The sequence below is a fragment of the Triturus cristatus genome, chromosome 9, assembly GCF_964204655.1.
Source record: "Triturus cristatus chromosome 9, aTriCri1.1, whole genome shotgun sequence".
NCBI lineage: Eukaryota > Metazoa > Chordata > Amphibia > Caudata > Salamandridae > Triturus > Triturus cristatus.
In genome coordinates, this window is record NC_140592.1 from 671,677,534 (window position 1) to 671,702,136 (window position 24,603).

The window sequence follows — 24,603 nt, forward strand, 5'->3', positions numbered from 1 at the left end:
AAGAACTGGAGTATCAACTTTATCTTGTGTCTAAAAAACTATCATATATTTGAGTTTTGATTGTTGTGGCGTGTGCCTTGAATTTGGTAAGTTGTAATACATACTGCTTTCTTAAGGTACCGTGGGACTTCCACTTCAACGACGGCGAATGATTCAAGCATGTGAATCTATGAAATTTCCAATACTGGGGAAGTTAAAATTTACTTCACAGGAAACCATAAAGGCCATAAAAAGCTTAAGACGATGCCAAGCCCCACCCACCCCGCTCAAGATTAGAGGGGATCTGTTCCGTTCAGAGTTCACAGTATAGGCCCTCTCAGTGAATTTACTTACCAATGCAATCTATGCTAGACAAGAAACCCCACCTTCATGGAGAGGAGCTGTGATTATACTCATTTATAAAATGGGGTACAAAAAGATAAAGCTAACTATAGATCTATCAGCTCATTAGATTATGCACAAAAAAAGTGTTTTGTAAGCAAGTATTGGAGAGGTTCTAAGAATGGATTGTAGGAAATCAGATTATATCCACATAACAGGCTGGCTTTAGAAATAAGGTCAGCACAACAGATCAAGTTTCAATTTTGATTGTTACATTGGAAATATGTCATTCTTCTAATACTACTCCAGTATGTGGCTTTTGTTGATTTGAGGATTGTGGTTGATTTGGGCCAAATGACTAAATTATGGTCAGGATCGCAAGATATGGGGGTTCAGCAAACATACTCCAAATACTTATCAGAATTCATTCCTAATGATATCTATCCTCAAGTTCATTGGGGAGTGAAGAGCAAATTAATGGATAGGATCCCAATTAGAAAGTAGGTTGGACAATGTTGTCCAGCGCCTACTTTCTTTACATTTTATATTAACGATGAGCTTGCCTTTCTGAATATATCCATAAATGATTCACCCAAGTTGAATGGTCGAAAAATCCCAGCTTTGCGGTTTGCACACAATACCTTGCTAATATCCAATACCTCTGTGGGCCTTGAAGTTTTATTGAATAGGTTCCGGGACTTCTACAAACAGCGGGGTCTGGAAATCAGTCAAATCAAACCAAATATATGGTCTTGAATCCCCATAGGTCCTTTATGGGTGGCCCAAGACTGAAGAATAGTATTTTAGACAAGATAAATGAATTTGAATATCTAGGAATAAAAATCTCCCAGACACTTACATGGATGCCGCAATTAAAAGAATGTGACTGGTTGTTCAAAATAGGGCTTTAACTGCACTGAAAATGTATGAAGCAATATCTATAAAATCAATATTACCTGGTATATAGTTATTCTCTTAAGGCCCAAGTAGCAGCTTTATATGAAGCTGAGATATGGGGTATAGTGGGATGTAAAGGCTCAACTATTCTAGAGAACACCTTTATTAGAACCCTTCTTAACTTGCCTATAGGTCCTCAAATACTCCTGCTCTTCTTAGATCTGGGCCTAGAGAGAACTGTAGATAAGGCACAATTAAGACGACTTGGTTATTTGCTGTAAATTTGGCATACCCTGAACTGGTTTCTTATAGATTGGGACTTGTGTAGCTGATGGGGATGGCGTAGAGAAATGATCTTCCTTGGCATATGAAACATTGGCTATATACTTTAGGGTTAAAGGACCTTTCAGATCACCCAAATGGAATTAATAGTATCTCTATAAGGCTTTCGAAGGTGGAAAATTGGTTATATATCTCTGAGCAATTGGTGGTGAGGGCAGACAAAGAAGGATTAAGATATACAATTCTTGAATTTTAAAATGACTATGACATTCAAACCTTATTTTGATAATGTGGTGGATTATGCTAAATCCCCCATTTTAATTTACACTAGGCATCTTCACGATTAATGTCTTAATTGTCAAATGGCTTTTAAGATGTAATAACTGGCAATTGCTCCTTCTGGTAGCATGTAATTGAATCTAAGGAGCCATTTAATATTTTTCTGTCCAATGTATAAGCAGATGTGAAGGAAGAGGGTGTATCAGAGGACGATTTCTCCTCCGATGAGGATAAGGACTCGGGACGTCCCTGGCATCCGGAGTCCCACTCCTCTCAGTCCCGGGATGAGGTCCACTCGGACATGTTCGAGCCTACCCAAATTTACCATCCTAGGTCGGCGGAGTGGACCCCTGACACCAAAGTGGCAGAGTATGTGGTGGGGAAAATCCATCAACCCCTTGAAAGGGAGGTCAGTAATAGGATGAGGGGAGAATGCCCCAGGCCCTCACTGAAGGGGAAGGTGGCACACACGCCTGAAATTGATGAGAAACTATGTACCTTTTTCTCCAAGTATGTGAGGGATCCCAAGAAAGGAATTGATAGGTCTTGAACGTGGTAGGGCCCTTGACCCAAATTATTCAATTGGCAGAGTGTTCAAAAGAGTCAGGATCCCCTTTGTCCACGGATATTGTGGCTGGTTGGGCGCACTACCCTAAACCCTAAAACACTACCCCCTCCACTACCCAAACACCACTGCACTACCCTAAAACCTAAATCTACCCCCAGCACAACCCCCTCACTACACAAACACCACTGCACTACCCTAAACCCTAAAACACTACCCCCAGCATGACACCCTTCACTACCCAAACACCACTGCACGACCCTCAACCCTAAAACATGACCCCCTACACTACACAAACACCACTGCACTACCCTAAACCCTAACACACTAGAACCCAGCACGACCCCCTACAGTACACAAACACCACTGCACTACCCTAAACCCTAAAACACTACCCCCTACTGTAGTGAAGATCGTTATTTACATATGTACAATGCTAAGTTAGCATCACCGCATTAGATGTTAGAATGCAATCTTGCCGCTTTTGCTGCTTCTGCACAGGACACTGTAGTCACATGTTATTCAATTGAGAAATGCTTACTCGACTTTGCTTCACATGAGAACTGGCTGTTGTTAACATCCCAAACAGTGAGCAGCGACCTTGGTCTGTACACCGTGTAAAGAAACAGTCTGGGTCGCTAGACGGTGCATGTTGTTGAGTTCAGGTTGATCGACCCACTAGTTTAGCCATAACACGCACGCAGTTGTAAAAACCTGAAAGTCGAGTGCTTTTAATATTGCAGCGTTACATGTTTTCATTACATTCGGAAGAAGAGCGTTCCTAGGAGCAGAGCATAGCTGATCCTGCGATGTGAACTCTCTGAGCTGATCTTTACGGTATGGGGTTCCCCATTCAAGCCTAGAGACCTTCTATTAGTCTAATAATACTATTAGTGTGTTAGAGAAAGGAATGTGGCTTAGATCCACTGTCATTTTAGAATGATTACTCCTTTCATTTTCTATGGTATTGTAACTATGCTGATGGTTTTGATTTTAATCGTTTGTCTGCTAATGTTAGCCAAACTGCTGCATTTTAGGACACAAGGTTTATAAAATAAACTCTTTAAACTTTTCACCGTGTCTCTGTTTATTCTGTTGTTGACTGGAACGAGAATAATAACGAAAAGGTATTTCTGATTCCCACCATTCCTGAGAAATATACTAAGTCGCTTGTTCTGGGTTGTCTATACATTGGGACCGCCGAGTTAAACCTCGGATAACGAATGGGACACTGATGCTGGCCGGATAAGGGGTTCTGGGTTCTGAGGTGGGTTTTTGGTACACCGCAATTCACTGAGGGCCTGGGTTCCTGCGCATAGTTCTGCGCATAAGCAGAATCCCTGCAACACTACACTACACAAACACCACTGCACTACCCTAAACCCTAAAACACTACCCCAGCACGACCCCCTACACTACCCATACACAACTGCACTACCCTAAACCCTAAAACACTACCCCCAGCACGACCCCCTACACTACTGCACTACCCTAAACACTACCCTAGCACGACCCCCTACACTACCCAAACACCACTGCACTACCCTAAACCCAGAAAAAAAAACACCTCATGCCCAATCCCCCTTACCTCTCACTCCTCGTGGTTCCTCTCTCCTCGTGGTTCCTACTTCACGTCGTCCCTGAGGGGCGGTGCACGTCGTTGTGAGGAAATTTAACAGCCTCTGTTTCCTTACAACAACGTGGACCGTCTACATGTTTTTAAGAACGCATGGTCATTTACCATACATACCTTAACAACAAAATTTGTTGTAAAGGCATGCGTGGTAAATGACCATGCGTTCAAAAAAAAATGTGTAGTAATGACTTCGCGATGTATAACGCATGCGTGGTAATGCATGCGTTGTAATGGTATTGCGAAGTAAAAAAGCCATGGTAACGGCTGTTTACCGATTGAAGCTGGCCCCTGTTCTTCAGTGAGACGTTTATTTGATTAATTAGGAGGAAGGAATGTGTTTTTTTTTACCGAAAAGTGCATTCCCAGCTGTTGTATTGTGAAAGTGTCCGCGTGGCCTGGTTTCACTTCCAGTGAGAAAGTGGAAGAGTCTGTTTGGATCTATAGGAGTTCTGTTGTTGGACGTGGCCGGCGCGACACGTCATCAGAAAACATAGCTAATGGAAAGCGTTCTCCCTGAAGTGCGGAGCAGTGCCATGAGAGGTCAACGAGTGTGCGTATGACCGTACCGCGTGACCCATGTACCACCTCCAGGGTACGGGAGGCAGAAGCGGCATCGCAGGTCCTCTTGAAGACCGTTGTAGCACTAATTCTACATTTTGGTACTAGGACATTTTAACTTTGTTGTTCCTGCCAGATACAAAGAGAAGATCCTGTGTTATTCAGTGCCCTCGTTACCTTTTTTGTGGGTTGTAGTGCTTGTCACTTTGCTGCCCCGCCGGTGCACACGACTGGGCACCCCACCTCGTGTGCCATCTGCAGGCCCTCTGCCCTCGGATCACTGGTTTCAGTTTCTGGAGTGGCAACATAAACAGTTGCTCCCAAAGGACTAGCCTGAACACTTAGGTGAATATCCCCTGCACCAGCATTCCACAGAAATTCTTTCCTAGCTCTCCCACGTCGACGAGGACGTCATAATAGCACAGCTCTGCTCGCGACACCGTATGACGTCATCGGAGCCATAAGAGGACCTTGTGCTGACGTCAGTTCCACCCATTTTGTCTGTGCCCAGAGGCAAACAGGCGGACCGAGACATTTTCACATGTATACATAGTATAATAAATAAATATATATATATATATATATATATATATATATATTCACTAAAAAAAACATAGGTTTTAGGCACGTTATAGTTGGAAATTAGCATTTAAAAAACCCTAGAAATTCACTGAAAAAAACATATGTTTCAGGGGTGTTCTAGTTAGTTGGACATTTCACTCGTACAAAACCGAGAAATTCCCCCGTTATAGTTAGTTCAGCTAATTATAACTCGCGCGCCCGCAATGCACTGCTGACGTCACATATTACATAACTCATTACATGCTCAGTGACATCACTCATGACATCACTGATGACATCATCCAGTGAATGTGTGTTTTTCTGAAAATTAAATATGTTTTATATATGTATATCTCAAGGTCGATGGAAGAATAAATGGGTATATAAGTGTCTAAATGGATGATTTTCTTTTTGTAAAATTGATTGTATAACTGACTGATTAAGTGTATCTTAGTGAATACATGGGTTAGTGAGTAATGTTTAAATATGTAAATATCTGTATCAGTCTCTCACTTTGTGTATAAGTGGCTGCATGGGTTGGTGAGTAGCTAAATGAGTGTCTATATGGGTTATTAGTTGGTTTTTTGAGTATCAGTATGAGTGTCTGAGTGTCTGTATGGTTCGGTGGGGGGTATTACGTAGTGCATAGGTGCATGAATGAGTGACTCACTGTTTGTATGTGTTGAAGACAGCATGTGTGCAGGACTGTATAGGTAGAGGAGTGTGTGCAAGGGGGGTGTTAGTGAGTGAATGGCTGTCTCAATAGTGTCTTTATGAGTAACTACATATGTTTTAAACTAGTATATGTGAGTATTGGTGTATATAAGTGAGTATATGTGAGAGTGAGAGATTGGAAGAGTTCCTGTACAAATAAGTAGGTGTTTCTATAAGCAATTTTTTAAGAGAGTAAGTATGTGTAAGTTTCTGTAGAAGTAAGTGTGGTAGTGTGTGTATAACTGCATATGCAAGTAAATGGATGTTTGATACTTTGTTTGCATGTGTGACTATGTGTGTGCGTAACTATGGATGAGTGGCGGTGTGTAACAGGATGTATAGGTGTATGAGTACATCTGATGAGTGAGTACATGTATGAGTGACTGTATAGGGACTGCTGGTGAATGAGTGGATGTGTGTGTAGTTCTTGGAATTACTGAATAGGTGTGTTGTAACTGGTATTGGTACGTCCATTGTTTTGAAAATGTTAGTTTGTATTTTTGAGTGTGTGTATCAAAGGTCACATTAGGGTGAGAGGAGGTCTGCCACTCTATCACAAGGATGATGTCCTCAGTGATGTCATTTGAGAGGTCATCAGTGATGTCATGAGTGATGTCACTGACCATGTCATGAGTGATGTAATATGTGATGTCATCAGCAGTGCATTGCGGGCGCGCGAGTTATAGTTAACTGAACTAACTATAACGGGGGAATTTTTATGGTTTTGTACGAGTGAAATGTCCAACTAACTAGAACGCCCCTGAAACCTATGGTTTTTCAGTGAATATATATAAATATATATAAATATATAAATATATATATATATATATATATATATATATATATATATATATATATATATATATATATATATATATATATATTACCTACTGGCGGTCGCCAGTAGGTAGTTATAGTTAGGACCACGTTTCCATAGGAAAACCTCAACATTCTATTTTGAATAACTTTGGCGCCGGTCGACGAATCCTCGCGAATTTCTCAAAATAGGTGGGGCGCTATGCTCCGCTCCTACCCTGAAAGTCTCGGGGGGATCCGTCAAGCGGGGGCTGAGATAAAAGGGGGGTCCCAAAACGCGTTTTTCCCATGCATTTTTCCATAGGACCTTTAGAACGAGCTACAGCCCGAACGGCTGAACAGAATTACTCAAAATTTGGCAGAGAGGTAGTCCCTAGGTCAAGGAAGTGCCTTTTGTAGGTTTGGTGTAAATCTGTTCAGTAGATTCTGAGAAAATAGCCTTTAAATCAATATATATATCTGAGCCCGCTTACGGTACGCTTACCGTACGCTTACGGTAAGCGTACGGTGGCGTGCGCGAGCGCGATTCTGATTGGCTCTTAGATCTTAGTAAACATTCGAATCGGCCGAAACCAGGAAGCGGCGGCCGCCATTTTGTGTATTTCACTCTGAAAAAAAAGAGTGAAAACAAGGAAAGGGGGCAATGAGGAGAGTTACAGACCCCCTTACATTTGTGAGGGGGTCAAAGAAGGACTGTAAAGTACAAAGAAAACATTTATTGATTTTAAAAAAAATCACGGGGTACGCGTACGGTAAGCTTACGGTAAGCGTACGGTAGAAAAAAAAAAAAAAAAAAATGAAAATCAGATTTAAGTGTTTAGATATTAGGGGGCTCTAAAAAGAGCCGTTGTGTTTATGAAATGATTTTTTAGTGGTACCTACAAGTAAGTACAGATTTGTTGACGTGCTTTCTTGCTTTGTCATCGCACCTCGTGCCCACCGTGCGTGCACGGCACTAACTGCGTAAAGTGGGCACGCGGTGCGCGAAGCGCACCGCGTGCTCACTGTGCGCGCACGGTGCGCGAAGCGCACCGTGCGCGCACGGAACGAACTGCGTTAAGTGGGCGCGCACGCCACGAATGGCGTAAAGTAACTTAGCATTTAAAAAACCGTACAAATTCACTGAAAAAACCATAGGTTTCACACACGTTATAGTTAGGAATTAGCATTTAAAAAACCTTGCAAATTCACTGAAAAAACCATAGGTTTCACACATGTTATAGTTAGCGGAAATTTTACTGATAAAAAACCAATGAAATTCCCCCGTTATAGTTAGTGCAGGCAACTATAACTCACGCGACCGCAATCTTCTGCTGATGACATATGTGTCTTTATGAAAAAAAAATATTTGTAATATATGTATAGCTAAAAATGTATGGAAGAAGACATGGGCAAATAAGTGTCTAAATACAGTATTAGCATCAGCAGAGGATTGCGGTCGCGTGAGTTATAGTTGCCTGCACTAACTATAACGGGGGAATTTCATTGGTTTTTTATCAGTAAAATTTCCGCTAACTATAACATGTGTGAAACCTATGGTTTTTTCAGTGAATATATATATATATCGAACTGAAGGAGACTCGAAAGGAGATACTACATCTGCACCGGTCGACAGAAAAAACAATTTGAACATGGCGTCGATGACTATGCACAGTATTTCCAAGAAAAGTCACACAGCCTCGTGACTTGAAGAAAACTTCTTGGAACAAAAACAACTTGTAGTCATCCGAGCCCAACACTACAGGGCAGACTTATTCAAAGCATGTGTATCTACAGCACGCATGTCTTGAACGTAACATTTTCTATGGGACTTTATTTTAAGTTCTTACCACTATTATTTGCCACTGGAGTGTGTTGCAGTACCTGTGAGTGGCCATATATGGTGCTGGACCTACTCCAAGGATGAACTAAAGTACATTTACTTCTGTTTTTGGGCCTATTTGGCAGAAGTAACTTTCGGAGTGTAGTTTGGGAATAGCAATGGGCTTACCCTTTTATGGGTGGGTTTTTTGTCCCTCACTAAAGCCATTCTTACTCCTCCCTAAACCCATTCTAACTCCTCCATAAACCCCTCCCCTTTAGGTGTATTTTCCTTCTTCCAGCAACTCCCATCTGTTCCTCCCACTTTTACTACTACAATGTATGCTAAAATGTGTGGAGGTTTCAGCCCCCTTAGAGAAAAGATAGGCGACACAGGGATCTCCAGATGAAGGTTTTGTAGTAAGTGAGTAGTACTACTGTAGAACTACTCACGTACTATAAAGCGCAGTTTGTAAATAGGACACTCTGTATTTATAAAGTACAACATCCATCCTTTTGGCCTTTTAGCACAGTAAAATAAGGCCTGCTAGAACCTGAGAGGAAAGAGACCAGCATTACAAATTTTAATCTGCCAAGCTTTTTTTAAAGATATGTGATAGATTTCAATTATAAGATGGAAAGGAATAGAGTTACTGAGTTTGAGTCCTTAAACTCTAAAGCTGTGCCAACCCATCTGACTGGCCTGATCTTAGGAACTAAAATAAATATATTTAAGTCTGCATTAGTGTACCATCTGCAAATACTTTATTACTCTTCCCCCTTCACAAAAATGAACAAAAGAGAATTCTTCTCTTCACTAAAGAGAAAGAGGCACAGCTCTTCCACCGAAAACTGTGTGCACACCATAAAGAAAACTCTGCCAGGTCCATCCCCAATCAACTCCATACCTTTTCAATGTGCTTTCCAACATACTTATACCGTAACCCACCTCATGGAACTGCCTGTTCCCAGCACACCCTGGTTGGAGAACTGGTGATATCAGCGCTAATCATCATAGTTAATCCACCCCATCTTCCCCAAGCTCAATACATATTTATGAAGAGTCCCTTCAAAATGTTGCTGAATACTCTCCCAAAGCCCAATAGAAATTTATGAAGGGTCCCTTCAATGTGTTGCTGAATACTCTTTCACTTTTTTTCTTAAAGGGAGTCATAATTTCTCCCAAAGGAACAAGTTATTTACCTTTGGTAATTCCTTATCTGGTGGAATTACACCACAGACTCTCAGGGGCTTGCTTCCTCACCAGTGCATAGCAGATCTTTTTGTAGAGTGCAATCTACATGGAGATGGTTCTCTTTTGCAGTTTTGCCTTTCTTAGATCCAGTAAAGCACACAAAGAGTTGATCATCTACCCGGATGTCTTTGGTACGATCAATGTAGAATAATAACACTCTTTTTGGAGTCCCTCCTCTAGCTTGGTTGGGTAAGGCGGAGCAAATAAAGTCTGCAGTGTAATGTTCTGGACGAAGTGAAAAGGTGTTACCACCTTGGGAAAAGAATGAACATATTCTGAGGACCAATTTGTCCGGGAAAGAAGGTAGTGTATGGAGGGGTGACAGAGCACTTGCAACTCCCTAACCCTCCTGAGAGATGAAATTGCCATTAGAAAGACTGTTTTGATGGTGAGTAGTCTCAGAGGACGGCGGTTCATGGGCTCAAAAGGTGCGCACTTCAGGAGCGTAAGAAGTATGTAAGGGGCGGCTGGGGCATACTGAAAGAGGGGGAGAAAATATGTTGTAAACCTTTTGGGTATAGTGTCACAACGGGTGACGTGAGCAGGGAGGGTAATTGCCACCGCAACAATGCTGAGATGGCTGAAAGGTATCCTTTCACTTTACCCAAGGCAAGAACTTTCCGGGCGAGGCAGAAGGCAAACAAGAGAACCTCAGATAAGGTTGCAGACAGATTATCAATGGGTTTGGAATCACACCAAGCCACAAATTTGGCCCATTGGCAGGTGCATACAGTTTTAGTGGAGGGACGCCCGGTTGCTAAGTTGACATCACACACAACAGAAGGGAGGTTGAAAATTAGCAGCTGTCACTGCTCAATCTCTACGCACTGAGTTGAAGAATGTGCAGGTTCGTGTGCAGAACTCTGCCCAGCTGCTGCGACAGAAGATCCTCTTGAAGAGGCAGCCTGATCGGAGGACTGACGCTCATGCTCATGCGTTCAGGATTCCATACTCTCTGTGCCCAATCTGAAACCAAGAGAATGACTTGGGACCTGTTGTTCCTGTTCTTCTTGAGAACTGTGGCCAGGAGTGGTATCAATGGAAAGGCATACAGGAAGCCTGATCTCCACTCAAGAATAAATGTGTCTCAGAGTGAGAGCCGTCTTTGAAACTCCAGCTGTCAGAAGTGATGACATTGTGCGTTCGCGAAGTTGGCCAATAGATCTAACCAAAATTCTCTCCAGTCACTTAGGGACCTTGCACCACCTCTGGAAGCAGACGCCATTTGTGATCCGCAACGCATCGCAGACTGAGTGTGTCTGCCCTGACATTTAATGAGCCCTCCAGGGCCTGCAAGACCAGGCAGATTTCCTGACATTGCAGCCATATCTGAAGGTGCAGAGTCTCTTGGCACAAGGTCCAGGACTATACTTCGCCTCATTTGTTGGTGTACCACAAGGCGTAGCTGTTGTGTGTGAACACCTGTACCAGCCATCCCTTGATGGATGGAAGGAAGGCTTTCCACGCCAAGCGTATTACTCTCAACTCCAACAGGTTGATGTGTAACTGAGACTCCGCTGTAGACCGGACTCCTCTGATTTTCACCTCTCCCAAATGGTCCAAAGGGGGGCACAGCAAATTGGAAATGCTTCTGACCTACCATGAACTACAAGTAACATCTGTGGGCTGGCAGAATGGGAATATGGAAGTATGCATCCTACAAGTCCAGCGCTACAGTCCAGTCTCCAGGGTCCAGGGCAGACAGGACCTGAGCCAGAGTGAGTAGTTGAGAGGGCATTGTTTTAGAACAGGATAGAGATCTAGCAACCATGACCTATTTATGATGCCGGAACCCTCTCAATGTCTCCTTTAGCCAGAAGAGCCTGGACTTCCTGTTGCAATAGCTAAAGGTGGTCTTCAGTCAGCCGATCAGAGGACGGTGGCATGGGTGGTGGGGTTTGTTGGGAGGGAAGGGCATGACCGCTGCATGATCTGATCTGAAGCACTCATTTGTAGGACGTCATTGCCCGCCACTGGGACATGTGGGGTCTTATCTTGCTGCCAACTGGTAGCCCATGATGGTAGGAGGGCATATTAAAGGGGCTTTGAGGCTGCGAGGGGGGGGGGGGCAGATAAAGCATCTTATATTCGCTATCTGGTAATATGGTGGGAACAAGGCAGGGTTAACTTTGGACGTAGAGGCTTGGACCACTAGCCTTTCAGGGGTAGGGTGCTGGGTAAGGTAGACTGGATTCTCTGGGAGTGGGGTCATAGTGATTGCGATGGTCCTGTGCACAGGAGTGCCGGAGCAGGGAGTTGACAGAGGCCCCAAGCAGGACATTAGTGAAACACCTCTGTCAAAACGTTTGTTTTGTGTTCCACTGTGGAAAGAATCGGGTCGAAGGCCCCAATTGCCATCCGAACCATCATTGCAAAGGAGGTCCCTTCCTCTGTAGCCACTGTGGGAGAAGAGTAGAGACCAGGGTCTAGTGAGGTATCCAGACCACTGGCATCAGCCAGGTCCTCATACCAGTTATCATCGGGTATGGATCCTTCTAGTGGGTCAGGATAATTGTGGGGAATCTTCAGATCCACTCCAGTTAGGTTCCTCATAGGACCTTACAAGAAAATAAGGCTCAGTCCTCCGTTCAGACTGTTTGGGTCCGGTCAGCCGTTCTGGCTCCGTATCGAAATCAGGAATCGCAATGGGGTCGGCGATGCCAGGGACGATGCCAGTGGAACGGACCTCGAAGGAGGTTGCAAAGTTGCATGAAGATCCACCAACAGAACCTGAGCTCCAGAGTGACGCCAAGGGAAAACCCGTCGGAGGGATCCAGTTGGTGTTCCTCCCACACCCATGTGCCTGAAGGTGCTCCAGTGTGGTCCGGCTGCCAAAAAATGAGGTGCATGGCCTGATGGAACACTTGAGGTTGGGAGATGTCACTCCAGAAAACTCCAGAAAACTCAAAGAAGCGTGGAAAGGACCGAGGCTGAGGGTCCACGGGGATGATGTGGGAGCAGGGCCTAGATTTGTGGCATACCGCGTCAGATGACTTGGACTGGCATGAAGAAGTTGAAGAGCACTTTGACTTCTTCTGAGTCTTACCTGAAGAAGTCATTGATCACGCTGATGACCAGCATGAGGGATTCAGCGAGTGGTCCCGGGACCTACCTCATGACCTGGACCTGGAGCGGTGCTGAGAAAGGTGTTGAGCGCCCAGGAGCTTAATGGCTCGCTCGCGGATGGCCTTTGGATGCATGGTTTTAACAACAGGACAGGCCTTGGAGATGTGGTCTGGCTCCATGCCCCAAAGGCATACCAAGTGGGGGTCTGTCACAGACATCTGCCTGTAACAGGCACTAGAGGTTTAAAACCAGTTCGGTTTTTTGGGGACATAATCCTAAAAAAGGGTTGAAAAGGGCACACTGGTGTACAGGTATGTCAAAACAAGTCAGTCAAAAAGTGATTGAGGGGAGCTTGATCTGTATCCGAGCTTATGGCATGAAAAAGAAGGAACTGAGGTCAGAGTCCTGGGGTGGTTCCTATACAGGCACTGTGCATGCCACTTCTGCTGCAAACGACGCCAACGACGTCACACGAAGCCAAATGACGCAACTTACCGGCAAACAATAGGACTGCTCAGAAACATTTCCGGCTCCAGTCAGACGCCTGGGGAGAATTCTACGTTAAGGAATCTGTGGCTAGAAGTCTCTATCAGATTAAAGGTGCAACAGAGACAGAAAATCAGAAGAGTCTTTACGCAGTCGCTCTAGATGTGTGTACAGTCTTGGTGTACTGCCTACAAATGTATGTTAAATCTTATGGGGTTATTAAGGGATCTGGAGGCTGGCCCAGTGCACCTCTCTCTACATGAATGTTGTGAAACAGAGGTAGTCTCTGAGAGTATTATAAAAAAAAAAGGTAGAGAGAATCGTGGGGATTTAGTGATTGGCGAGTTTGATATATAAAATAAAGAGGAAGAGATTGAGCGACCTGAAGAATTAACATGCCCTGTAGAAAGAGAATCAAAAAGCAGATAGAGAGGCAAGACAAAGGACGGTAAAATTAAGTTAGAGGGAGGCAGAGAAGTATAGACAGTAGTAAAAGATGGCAAGCAAGGCCGGGAGAGGGACGGTAAGAGATGATTAAGATGGGAGATAAGTAAGGTAGAGAAAGATTTATGAAGAAAGGTAGAGATCACTATGGTAGAATAGGTAGAGATTGAGAGGTAGAGGCGGCAGATCGAGAGACAGTGGTTTTAAAAAACAAGAGTCTTCTGATTGTCTTGATCACTTTACACCATGGTGCCCGTTGGAAGTTAGGGACCCTGGTTAATTGTCGACTTTGCCAATGTCTTAAAACAGTTCAGCAGAGGGAGAGTTGGGGTTTTCCTTGCAGGTTTGGAGGTGGAGGACAGTGCATCAGATGAAGCAGTAGAACATGGCAGCTTAAACTGAAGGGGTTCTTGGAGTAGATAATCTTAGCTCAGAAAAATAATAGGGACACGGACAAGATCTTCTTTAGCTGGTTTGGAGTCTAGGATCTCAGATTGTGCATGTGGAATTGCACAACTTGGGAAACGTTGATTTCCCAGGTCTGGTTAACTCTTTGAAATGAAGCTCAGTATCGCTTGGGGCCTTTTTCGGGGTATGGTAACTAATAACCCAAATTCCAGTCATTACCCCTCCATCTGTGCTACAGCCCAGCTGGGCCTATTTAGTTCGGGTACACCAAATTTCTTGTTGGGAAATCTCAGAATTACACCCCACTAAAATTGTCTAAGAAACACCCTTTGCTACATCTAAGGAGTAGCCTCCAGGGTAATGTTCAGTCACCTATGGAGATGCACGCTTGCCAAATTTATGTTATTCACACTTTAGAAGGACCTTACGAAGATTAATACTTTTAAAATTATTTTACATTTTGTTTATTGGCATTTGAACAAATTATATATATTTCAGCAATCGTACATGTGATATCGTAGATCATATAATAGCCATTTCGATTAAACCACACCAAACATAACAACAATACAAAGGGAAGCAATACAGCTTGCTCGCCTTTCTAAATTACACATTAGGGTACACTTGACTGCATCATAGTGTTATCCTTTCCGAACGCGCTATCTCCCAGCTCTGAAAGATGTAATGTGCCTCGGCAGGCAGAGCGTCAGTGTGGTTGCGACATTCACGTCTAAGGGGTAGCTAATTTCCTGCTTGACGAGTGTCTAGGTCTGGGTCGTGGGTTAATGATGCAGTGCATTCTTGAGTTAAATTATACGAAGTCAGCCAAGTTAGAAAGGGCTCCCATATATCTCTGGGTCTAGATGCCAGCGGTAGCAGTTCCCAGAATATGTTCAATTGTTCCTGACAGAATGTGATGTCTAAGATCCACGCCATAATGGTGGCAGCATTTAGTTTGCCCCAGTGTATTGCGACTCTACGTTTCGCCAGTAGTAAAAGCATGGCCAATAACTTACGGCTCCCGACTGGGGCCTCCTGGACATATCCCAGGAGTCCAACTTTGGGTGATGGGGGTATGTAAAACTCCAACATTTCACTAATCTTTTGAAATGCCTCTTTCCAGATTGTCACCACTAACGGACAGTTCCAGGCTATGTGGAGGAATGAAGCCTGAGGGGCCCTGCATCTCCAGCAGCATGCATCCAGGCGAAGCCCGATGCGTTTAAGTTGGATGGACGTCCTGTAACTGCGGTGTAGGTACTTAAAATGTATAAGTCGCAGTTTATAATTAGGTGAAAGCATCTCTAATTGGCTGCAGCAGAACTGCCATTGATAGTCTGATACAGATGCCTCCAGTTCAGAGTTCCATCCCTCCAGGGCCTTCGGCTGCTCCACCGGGGATGAACGTTGCATAGTATTGTATGGGTTTACTGGGGGATGAGTTGGAGAGTATTAGTTCAAGGGCCAGGAGAGTATCTGGAGGGGTCGGAAATGTGTCATGTAATTTGCGACATGTACCCTGATGCTATAGTACAACAGAAAGTCAGAGAATCTAGAGGACGCCCCCTGGTCAGTTGAAGGAGTGGTTAGAAAAGTATAATTAGCGTAAAGGTCAGAAAATGTGACTAATCCTAATCTGTGTGCCCGCGTGATGTTCCATTTGTCTCCGAAGTGCTGGCAGCTGTGGATTTTGAGCTAGTGTAATAGATGGTGCATATAAAATCAGATGTCCCGCCCTGTTGCGTAGCCTGTCTCAGGCCCAGTGTAGTGTTTCAGCTGTGCTTAGCATAGTAGTTTGTCACCTATAGGGTCGGTATAGGGCCACATTTAGTGGTGTTGGGGCTACTCTGTCAGATTCAACTGCCACATGAGGCTGGAAAGGAGTCGGAAATATCCAGTGGTGTAGATAATGTGCCTGCGCGCAGAAGGCGTATAGGGCTAGGTCTGGTACGCCCAGTCCACCATGAGCGTTAGTATTCCCCACGATATACGCAGCTGCTTGCCCGCCCATACCAAGGAGACCATTAAAGACCTCAGGGTTTTCAAGAAAGTTTGGTTAATAGTAAAGGCAGGTTTGCAAAAATATATAATAATTTAGGCAGGACAATCATTTTGGCAATCGCAGTTCGTCCGGCCAGTTAAATTGGAAGCTTAGACCAGATAGCAATTTTCCCCTCTAGCCAAGTAACTATCCACCCATAGTTCATGTCCCAAAGTTCCTGCATGCTGCTACTCAGCCAAATGCCCAAATATTTAACCGGGCCTTTCGCCCATTCGATACGATAGTTCAATTCGAAGGGGACCATCAAGTGAGTGAACGGGAGTAAGGTAGATTTAGCCCAATTTATTTGCATGCCTGATAGGCCACCAAATTGTGTAAGTTTGCGTAGTACAGGGTGTAGGTTCTCCTTTGGGTCTCTTAAATATAATGCAATATCATCAGCATATAGAGAGATGATTAAGTCTCTAGCCGAGAAGTCTAAGCCTCGCGTTTTGTGGTGTTGCCTAATTCTGCCGACAAGTGGCTCAAAAGCTATGGCAAATAGGAGGGGTGATAAAGGACAATCCTGTCTAGTACCACGTGTGATGTTTAACAAGGCCAATACCAAGCCGTTTGCGAGTAGAGTAGCCTAATTTGCTTGATGAAGAGGGGGCTTAGTTCCAGCCTTGCCAAAATGGAGAACAGGTGCGACCATTCCAATGAGCTGAAGGCCTTGGTGGCATCAAGATAAGCCGCCAAGGATGGAGTATGGGGTTCGAGGTAATGTAGTACGGAAAAGAAGGTCCTTAGATTATGTGACGCTGAACGCCCCGGTGTAAAACTGGATTGATCAGATCTGGTGATGAGAGGGAGAAGGGGCTGCAGTCTATTTGTAAGGAGCTTTGCATACATTTTATTATCGTTATTGATGAGTGAGAGGGGTCTATACGAGTTGCACCGATTTGTGGACTTGCCAGGCTTGAGCAACATTAAAATTACTGCTTACCGAGTGGTGGGGGGAGTGAACCATTTTTTAGTGACTCTTGATACATTTCAATGAGGTGAGGTGCAAGAATCATTGCATAGCATTTATAGAAAGAGGTCGTCAGATCATCTAAACCTGGAGATTTGTCGGCTGGGAGACTTTTTATCACGTGCACTATGTCATCTATAGTAAACGGTTCCTCCAGGTAGTCCCTGTGTGCTCTGCTGAGCCAGAGTAATTCAAGTGAATCAAGTTAAGTTGTGAGTTCGCTATCTATGTGGGATGCAGTATAGTTGTATAGCGAGGTATCAAATTTAGTGAAATGATCATGTATCTCCTGCGAGCCTCAGATTGGATTATCATCACACTCAAGTAACCGAACGTTACATATGGAGAGCTATTTGAGGGTTTAAGAATATTGGCCAGCGTTCTGCCTGGACGGTTTCCTTTCCTGTATCTCCTAGCCGTGGTGTATTTCACCATGAACTTAACTTCTCCGTTTGCCTCTTCCTCAAATTCTGACATTTTTCCCCAGATGGGTGTTAGGTGAGACGGGTCGTTGGTGTCAAAATATTAAAGTTCCATACCCCTGATAGTAGATTCCAGATTTTGTATTGTGTCTCCAATGACTTTTAGAACCCCTGCTTGCCTTGCAATGCACTTCCCTCAAATGAGGGCCTTGAAGGCCTCCCAGAGCGTTGAGGGGGATGATACCAATCCCACATATAATGAGAAATATTCTACAATGTACCCCCGCATTTCCTCCCGGAATGCCGCATCAAGCAGAGCATGGGGAGGCAGTCCCCATGTGAATTCACGCCGGACGGACATATGGAATCTCACTGAGGGTGCAGGGGGCATGATCAGATAAGGTTCTTGGCAAATGTGTGGCATCTTCCGCCCACATCACAACATCACCCGACACCAGCCAGCGATCTTGTCTGGACCAGGACTTGTGTTGTGCAGAGATACAGGTGCCCTCCCTTCTCCCAGTATTTCTCTGACGTCAACCATCCACTAGATGATTATCGGATATAATTGTGTTGAGTGCTTTACATGACCGGAGGTGTAGGCTTCGAGCAGTGCCAGTCTATCCACAGCATCACACAAAATGGCATTAAAGCCACCTCCCCATACTCTGGTATCACAGCCTAGTGTGACCACTTTAGCCCATACATCATTAAAGAAGTCTGGGTTATCAATGTTTGGCCCGTTAATCGCAACCATGACTACCTTTGTGCCACCCAGTTTACCTTTCAATATGACATATCGACTATCTGGGTCTGTCTGGGATTGGATCAGCGCCCATTCCACCCCTCGACGTATTACTATCACAACCCTCCCAGCATAATTTGAGTAAATAGAGGAGTAAACTCACTCCAGCGTGTGTGGCGCAGTTTGTTCGATTCAGTGTTAAGTGTGTTTCTTGGAGGAAGCATATGTCCACGTTCTGTTTAGCAAGGTAAGCATGGATGAAGCATGCCTTCCTATGATTATTTAAGCCCCTGATATTCCAGGTCAAGAATGTGTAGGCACAAATAAATGTAGCAAACGCGAACCTGTCAAGGCTTCAGTCAGAATTGCTTGCTGCACACACATCATACCTAGGAATACGCGGAGAGGAATTGCAGCGTGTCTGGTGTGTTTTGTGTCTGCTGTAGTGAGTGACTATGTGACACTTGCTATACAGTGTTGTCTGTCTGCTTCCAAGAGGAACAATAACAAACCCCCCAACCCAACCCGCCACCCACACCAACCACCCCCAATCAGGTCGTGCAATTTATCCCACCCACCCCTACATACTACAAACAGTGCAACTAACATTTGTACAATCCCAAGGGAGATCTCCATGGGGCATTAGGTCACCGGCAAACTGCCCTTCCCTGTGGCAGGGTGGCAGAACCATGAGTCAGCAGCTATGGGGTAAACATTCCCAGGTTATAAGTGGCTATGTCTAGGAGGTCGATGGAATATTAGTCTTCAGAGTTCTCACCTTCATTCCCATTACTTTACTGTGGCTGCAGCACAGGTTTTAAGGAAGCGACTTAGCTAATATAGATTAACCATCGGGCTTTAGTCGTTATCACTGAGGGTAGCATCAGATGTATCCTGACCAGCTTGGGATGCGTGGCTTTTCGACTTGCCTATGTGCCTAGCAAATGTAAGGGCTGATTTTGCATTGGTAAAATAGTGCGCTGCTCCATCAAATATGACTTCACCCTCAGCTTTGCTGAACAGAAAAATGCATAGGATGTGCCGGATTGCTGTAGTAGTCAATCGGCTGGAATGAATTTGCATCTGGCTGCTTGAACTGTGGGAGTATAGTCCGGGTAAAAGGATATATTATTTCCTTGGTGGATGATATTGCCCTTCTCTCTGGCCTTCCGTAGGACTACATCTCTGTCCCTATAATTTAGCAGCTGGGAAACAATAGGTCTGGGGCAGCACCCACCACGGGCTTGGGGGCAAGAGACTGGCCTGCTCTTTCCACGATAAACATTGTAGATAGGTCTTGTCCAAATAGTTCTCAAAGAAGTTCCTCGACATACATCTCCATTTTAGGTATTGCCTGGAACGGGCCTCTAAAGCTTCATTTTTCGCTTTAATAATGCTTAAGACCGTCTCCCATTGTAGTAAATGTTCCTTTGAGTCAACTTGATAATCATGAGCATGGGACATTCTATTATCTAGTTGGCCTATACTTGTTTCGTGGGTGTCCACGCGTTTCTGCACTTGGTCAAGTTGGGCGGTGAGCTTATCAAGTTTAGGGTCTATCACTTTGAGGCTGGACTTAACCTCCAGTAGTATGTTTCGCAGGTCATCTTCTTGTCTGTCTGGCACTTCGCTAGAGGCTGATTTTGTATCATGCTCAGCTCCAGTTACAGCATTATGTGTGAGCCTCTTGTTGACAAAAGACAGTTTAGTTTGATTTGCATCATTTTTCCCCATTTTTCCTCACCATGCTGAGCGTTTGTGTTTTCAACGACTTGTAGTAGTGGGATTTCCACTTCCAGGGTGCTAGTTTCTTTCAGTGCTTAAAAGTTCTTAGAGTAGGAGGCTATATCAGACTCGGGATACCTGCATCTCTAGTCAACACATGTGACACAAATCTACTGCGAATCTCTCTCAACTTTCCAGCGGGTCTGGCCTATACCACAGTGCGTTTTGACTAAGTTGAAGTGCTAGCAAATTACTGCATGTGGTTTGAATCTGGAAGCTTGGCAAGCTTCCCGACAGGACCGTACCGCCTCGCCCTTACGTTTGCCTCGGGTGGGGGCGTTAGTATCGTATTACAAAGCACATTTGTCAGCTATCTGCTGCCAGGAGGGATACACGTCTAAGTGGGCAGCTCATCACACCCAGCCCACAGCCCAGGGATAACTCAGTCGCATTTAGGTTTCGGCACAGGCGATTCACTTGCTCACGTTCCAGAAATCTGCTTAAAGGATTATATCCTGGTCAGCCATCCGTCTACCATATCGCGCAAATGTAGCCTGCAGGGTCACCATGCTTGCACTAAACAATCGCGCTCTGGTTTCCCCAGCACTCGCAGTCCAGGCTTAGGTGTCCCGTGTGAATCCGCAGTTACAGCTCTATTATGGCGCCAGTCCCTTAAACACGTCTCACCCACCTTGACTTGGATGTGCAGCAGCTGGTCTCAGCACACCCGGAGACCCAAATCCTGCCGCCAGGAATTGATTGTAGTCATGTTCGCCCCGATGCAGCGATAGCAAAAGACTGCACGCACTATCGACTCATGCTTGAAGGATTAGTTGGAGTAGCACTATCTTGGATCTGTCCGGGCAACTGTCTTCCTGCCACTCCGCAAGTAACGGACTCACGCCACGGTCGCCTCCGTCTCCACTCCCGCGTGCAGTTTTGGGTTACAGATCCGGATCCCAGGAGTTTACTCTGCTAGATACCACCTAGGCTTTGTTAGGGGTCGTGCTTCCTGTACCCTATTTATCCGTAATGCGGATGTTACAGTAGAAAACTCCAACTCCCAGAATGCCTTGCTAGAGGGAGTATCTTGTATGCCTTCCCATGCTGCACCACAATAGATCACATGACTGCTACCGGCATATAGGCTGCTGGCTCACAACCACGAGTGCTTGGCCTTGCTTCCTGCTTTAGGACCACGCCCCCTTGACTGTTTGAATTTTACCCGGACCCGTTCCTCGTCTTTTCCCTGTTTCCTGCGTATTAGAGGAGCCACAAAACCAACGGAACAACACGTTTCAAGTCCTCGGTACCGTGAGTTGGGTTGAGTGTTAAAGTCTCTAACTACGAGCCTTTGTATTGATTTGCGCGTTGGAAGCGCGCTCTGAGAACATTTCCTGTATCGCTAGCGCGAGGAAGCGCTGTGGAGGTTTTTGTCTGCTTTTGTTTATTTAGCGCTGGAAGAGCACTTTTGAGAACATTATTTGTATCGCTAGCGCGAGGAAGCGCTGTGGAGGTTTTTGCCTGCTTTTGTTTATGTAGCGCTGGAAGCGCGCTCTTGGGAACCTTACCTGTGTAGCTAGCGCGACGAAGCGCTGTGGTAATCCTTGCCTGCTCCTTTTGGTTAGTGCGGTTATCGCGCTAGATCCCTTCCAGTTGTTCCTCCCCCCCATCGCTGGGACGCGTTGGTGCCTCACAATGTCAGTGAGCTTGTGATTGAAGGCTCAAATCTTTATTGGGACAAACAGTCTTCTTTTATTAACAACGACATTCAGTACAGGCAAATCAACGGCATCAAGCAAGGACTATTGCTGAAACCAAGGTGGATACACTACTCTCTGCGAATTGTAAAACATTGTATTTCCTCTTCGTGAAGTGTACTTGATTCCTCCAACAACCCCCCTTTTGATGTGAAGTCTGCCTTCGTTCCACTGGTGTTGTATAGAGGCACCGTTTCCTGTTTGAATAGGAGTCCTTAAAGCCACGTCCCCAGGTCTGATTGTGTGAGTATGAGAAGGCATAGAATGTACAGAAAGTAGCGGGGAAGCTCATGAGGGATTAAGACTTACGGCTACCTTGTTGTTTGTGTCTCCTTGTAGGAATCCTTACTTCCCTGCCTGGCATCCCCGACAGAAGATCTGGTGGTCCTTTCTGGTCTCTTCGCCCTCTAGGGGGTCCATGTCTTCCTCTAGTGTGTATACACCTATAGGGGTCTGGACCCTGTGAGAGCGTAGAGACATTATCTTCGCTCCCGTGGATCTTGGATTCTCTGTCGTCGGACCCAGAACCGGACAGGCTTCATGCTGGCAAGAATCCAGGATCCGCCCGCTTAATTAAAAAAAAAAATAATAATAATTGTCTTGCGGATCCACACATCCCGTTACCTCTGGCGGCGTTCCCTGGGTCCCCAGCCGTGGAAGCCCTCCATGCACATAGCACTCGTTGCCCTGCGGTACGTTTGCACTTTTTATGAAGAGAATTTATTTGACCTCACTTGTGCTCATCTGTGGAGATCTCTGCTCCGCACCAGTCACTGTCTTCCGACCTGGGAGGGCGATCTCCAGGCTGCCAACCAGGCCAGCACATGTAGACCTTGTCATGCTCTTCCCCCAGAGACAGGCTGCAGCTTTGAAGACTAGTAGGCCCTATCTCACCCAACCTCAGTAGCTGGGGTTAAGTGCGCCAGATCCAATATTTCAAGGGATGGAGTCTGGTCACAACCGCTAGCGATGCTGCTTGATTTGACCTGGTAGACAACCCCAAACGCTAGGATTAATGCCGGAATTTGTGTTCGGCCGGCAGAGCCCACTTAGCAAGCGGCCATCTTGCTGCTCGGCTAAGCCATGCCCCCCCCCATGAAGATTAATACTTCATGATAATGTTGTTGTTAATAAGATAGTAATTTGTTTCAATTTATTCCTCGCTCAATAAACATCACAATATCAATTTATAAGACAATATAACATGCAACGTGCACAAATAGCTACATGAGTTACCTCGTCAGACACTTTAAATCTTTTCAGTAAGGCCACAAATTTCTGTTTAATATTTGGTTGCTGAAAGGAAATAAAATACATTGGATTAATAGTTTTGTAATTCCAATCTACAAACAACAAAACCTGCACAATTATCTTGAGAAATATTTGGGGCTAAAAGTGATTCAAAGACAGATATAAGTGGGGGCATGAATTGGGAAGGGAAATTATATTCAGGGTGATTTAGGTATACCTATTTCCTTACTTCCTCCATCCCAACAGTTTAGGGTGACTTCATGGATAAGATAAAGGATTTTTATAAAGACGTTCTCTCTTCAAATTTTTGCGAGGACCCTAGTGCTAAGGCCCAATCCCAAACTGCTTTAGTCCAGTTTCTACATTTCTTTCCGCAGTGGAAGATTATAGCAAGTATGTGTTCAACAAGTGATTATTGGGGTATTCTTGTGAAGGACATAGATCACCAAAGAGTACCAAAATTACCATGACCACATTTTCTTTATTTAGTTCTTCTCGCTTTACTTCCGTTTCAACTACTTAGGAACATAATTTCACAGGTTGAAAAATGCTAGAAGAGGAAAACTAAAACTAAAGTTTCAAGCAAAAGGGTTGGGGCAAAACGTTTCTGCAAATAAAAAAACTTTTTATGGGAAGTTGCATCCATCAGGTAAGACAAATAGAAGGCATGGGTTTGTACTTGACAAAATTCTGCAATATGTACATGCTTCTGTTACGAACCCTAATAAAGTTTTATAAAGTTATGCCTATTCACTTCAGCTGAATTTAATTCTTCTTGGCTTGAACATGGCTAATGCAATGGCAGGTGGGTTGCGCCTCGGATTTCCAAATGTACAGCTGGAGTCTTATATGCCTTCACCTGTGGTGAGTGTTGGAAATTGAAGTGGGTGGGCAATGCCCAACCATGATCCAGAAAGGGAGCAGGAATCAAAGCAGTAGGCTCCCAGTTTCAACATTGTCCCTGAACTTGGGTTGACTAAAACTCACTACTTACCAAAACATGTGTGTGGGCCCACAGGAGCTCTGCTTTGATAAAGAAAAAACCAAATTAGGAGGTGGGCATAAGAGCAGTAAAGCGAGCCCATATAAGAGTAAACAACAGAAGTGCTAATACTGCTACTGTTAAACCTCAAATAAACTTGTGAGGAAACATTTTGAAAAATTACAAAATGCCTGGGATAATTTCTTTTTCCGATTTAATCAAAAGATTTCATAATATAAACAACATTTTGACATCCTTCCTAAAAGCGGACGGCAGCTAAATTTCTTATCTAAATCACAAAAATGAAATAACATACATGACATCAACAGCAAGCCTTTCAGATACACGTTTCAAACATTCTAGAAAAAACATTCATCCTAATGCCAGACATGCTGGTACCTATGAAAACATTCGCTCACTCAATCACACTCGTGAAAAAAATAAACAATAGTGACAATAACAATTAGTTCTCTTATTTTCAAAAACCACAGAAAATCACAATGCAAGATTACAATAGCATTATACATTTAATTTGAAACCAGTTTCAATTTCTTGTGGTATTAGAACGAGGTTTACACGTTTCAAGAACCCTGGTTTAGGGTTCTCTCATCAGGAC

At 44.4% G+C, this 24,603-nt stretch overlaps 1 protein-coding gene across 2 annotated transcripts in view; it reads right to left on the reverse strand.

Annotated features, from left to right (window-relative positions):
• The window catches only part of PACS1 (phosphofurin acidic cluster sorting protein 1), a 1,493,664-nt gene that overhangs the window by 936,979 nt on the left and 532,082 nt on the right, over positions 1-24,603 (reverse strand). For both annotated transcript variants that reach the window (XM_085625739.1, XM_085625738.1), the window contains one exon: positions 22,991-23,050. In XM_085625739.1, the coding sequence (XP_085481865.1) occupies positions 22,991-23,050 (60 nt within the window). The remainder of the gene's footprint in view (positions 1-22,990; positions 23,051-24,603) is intronic.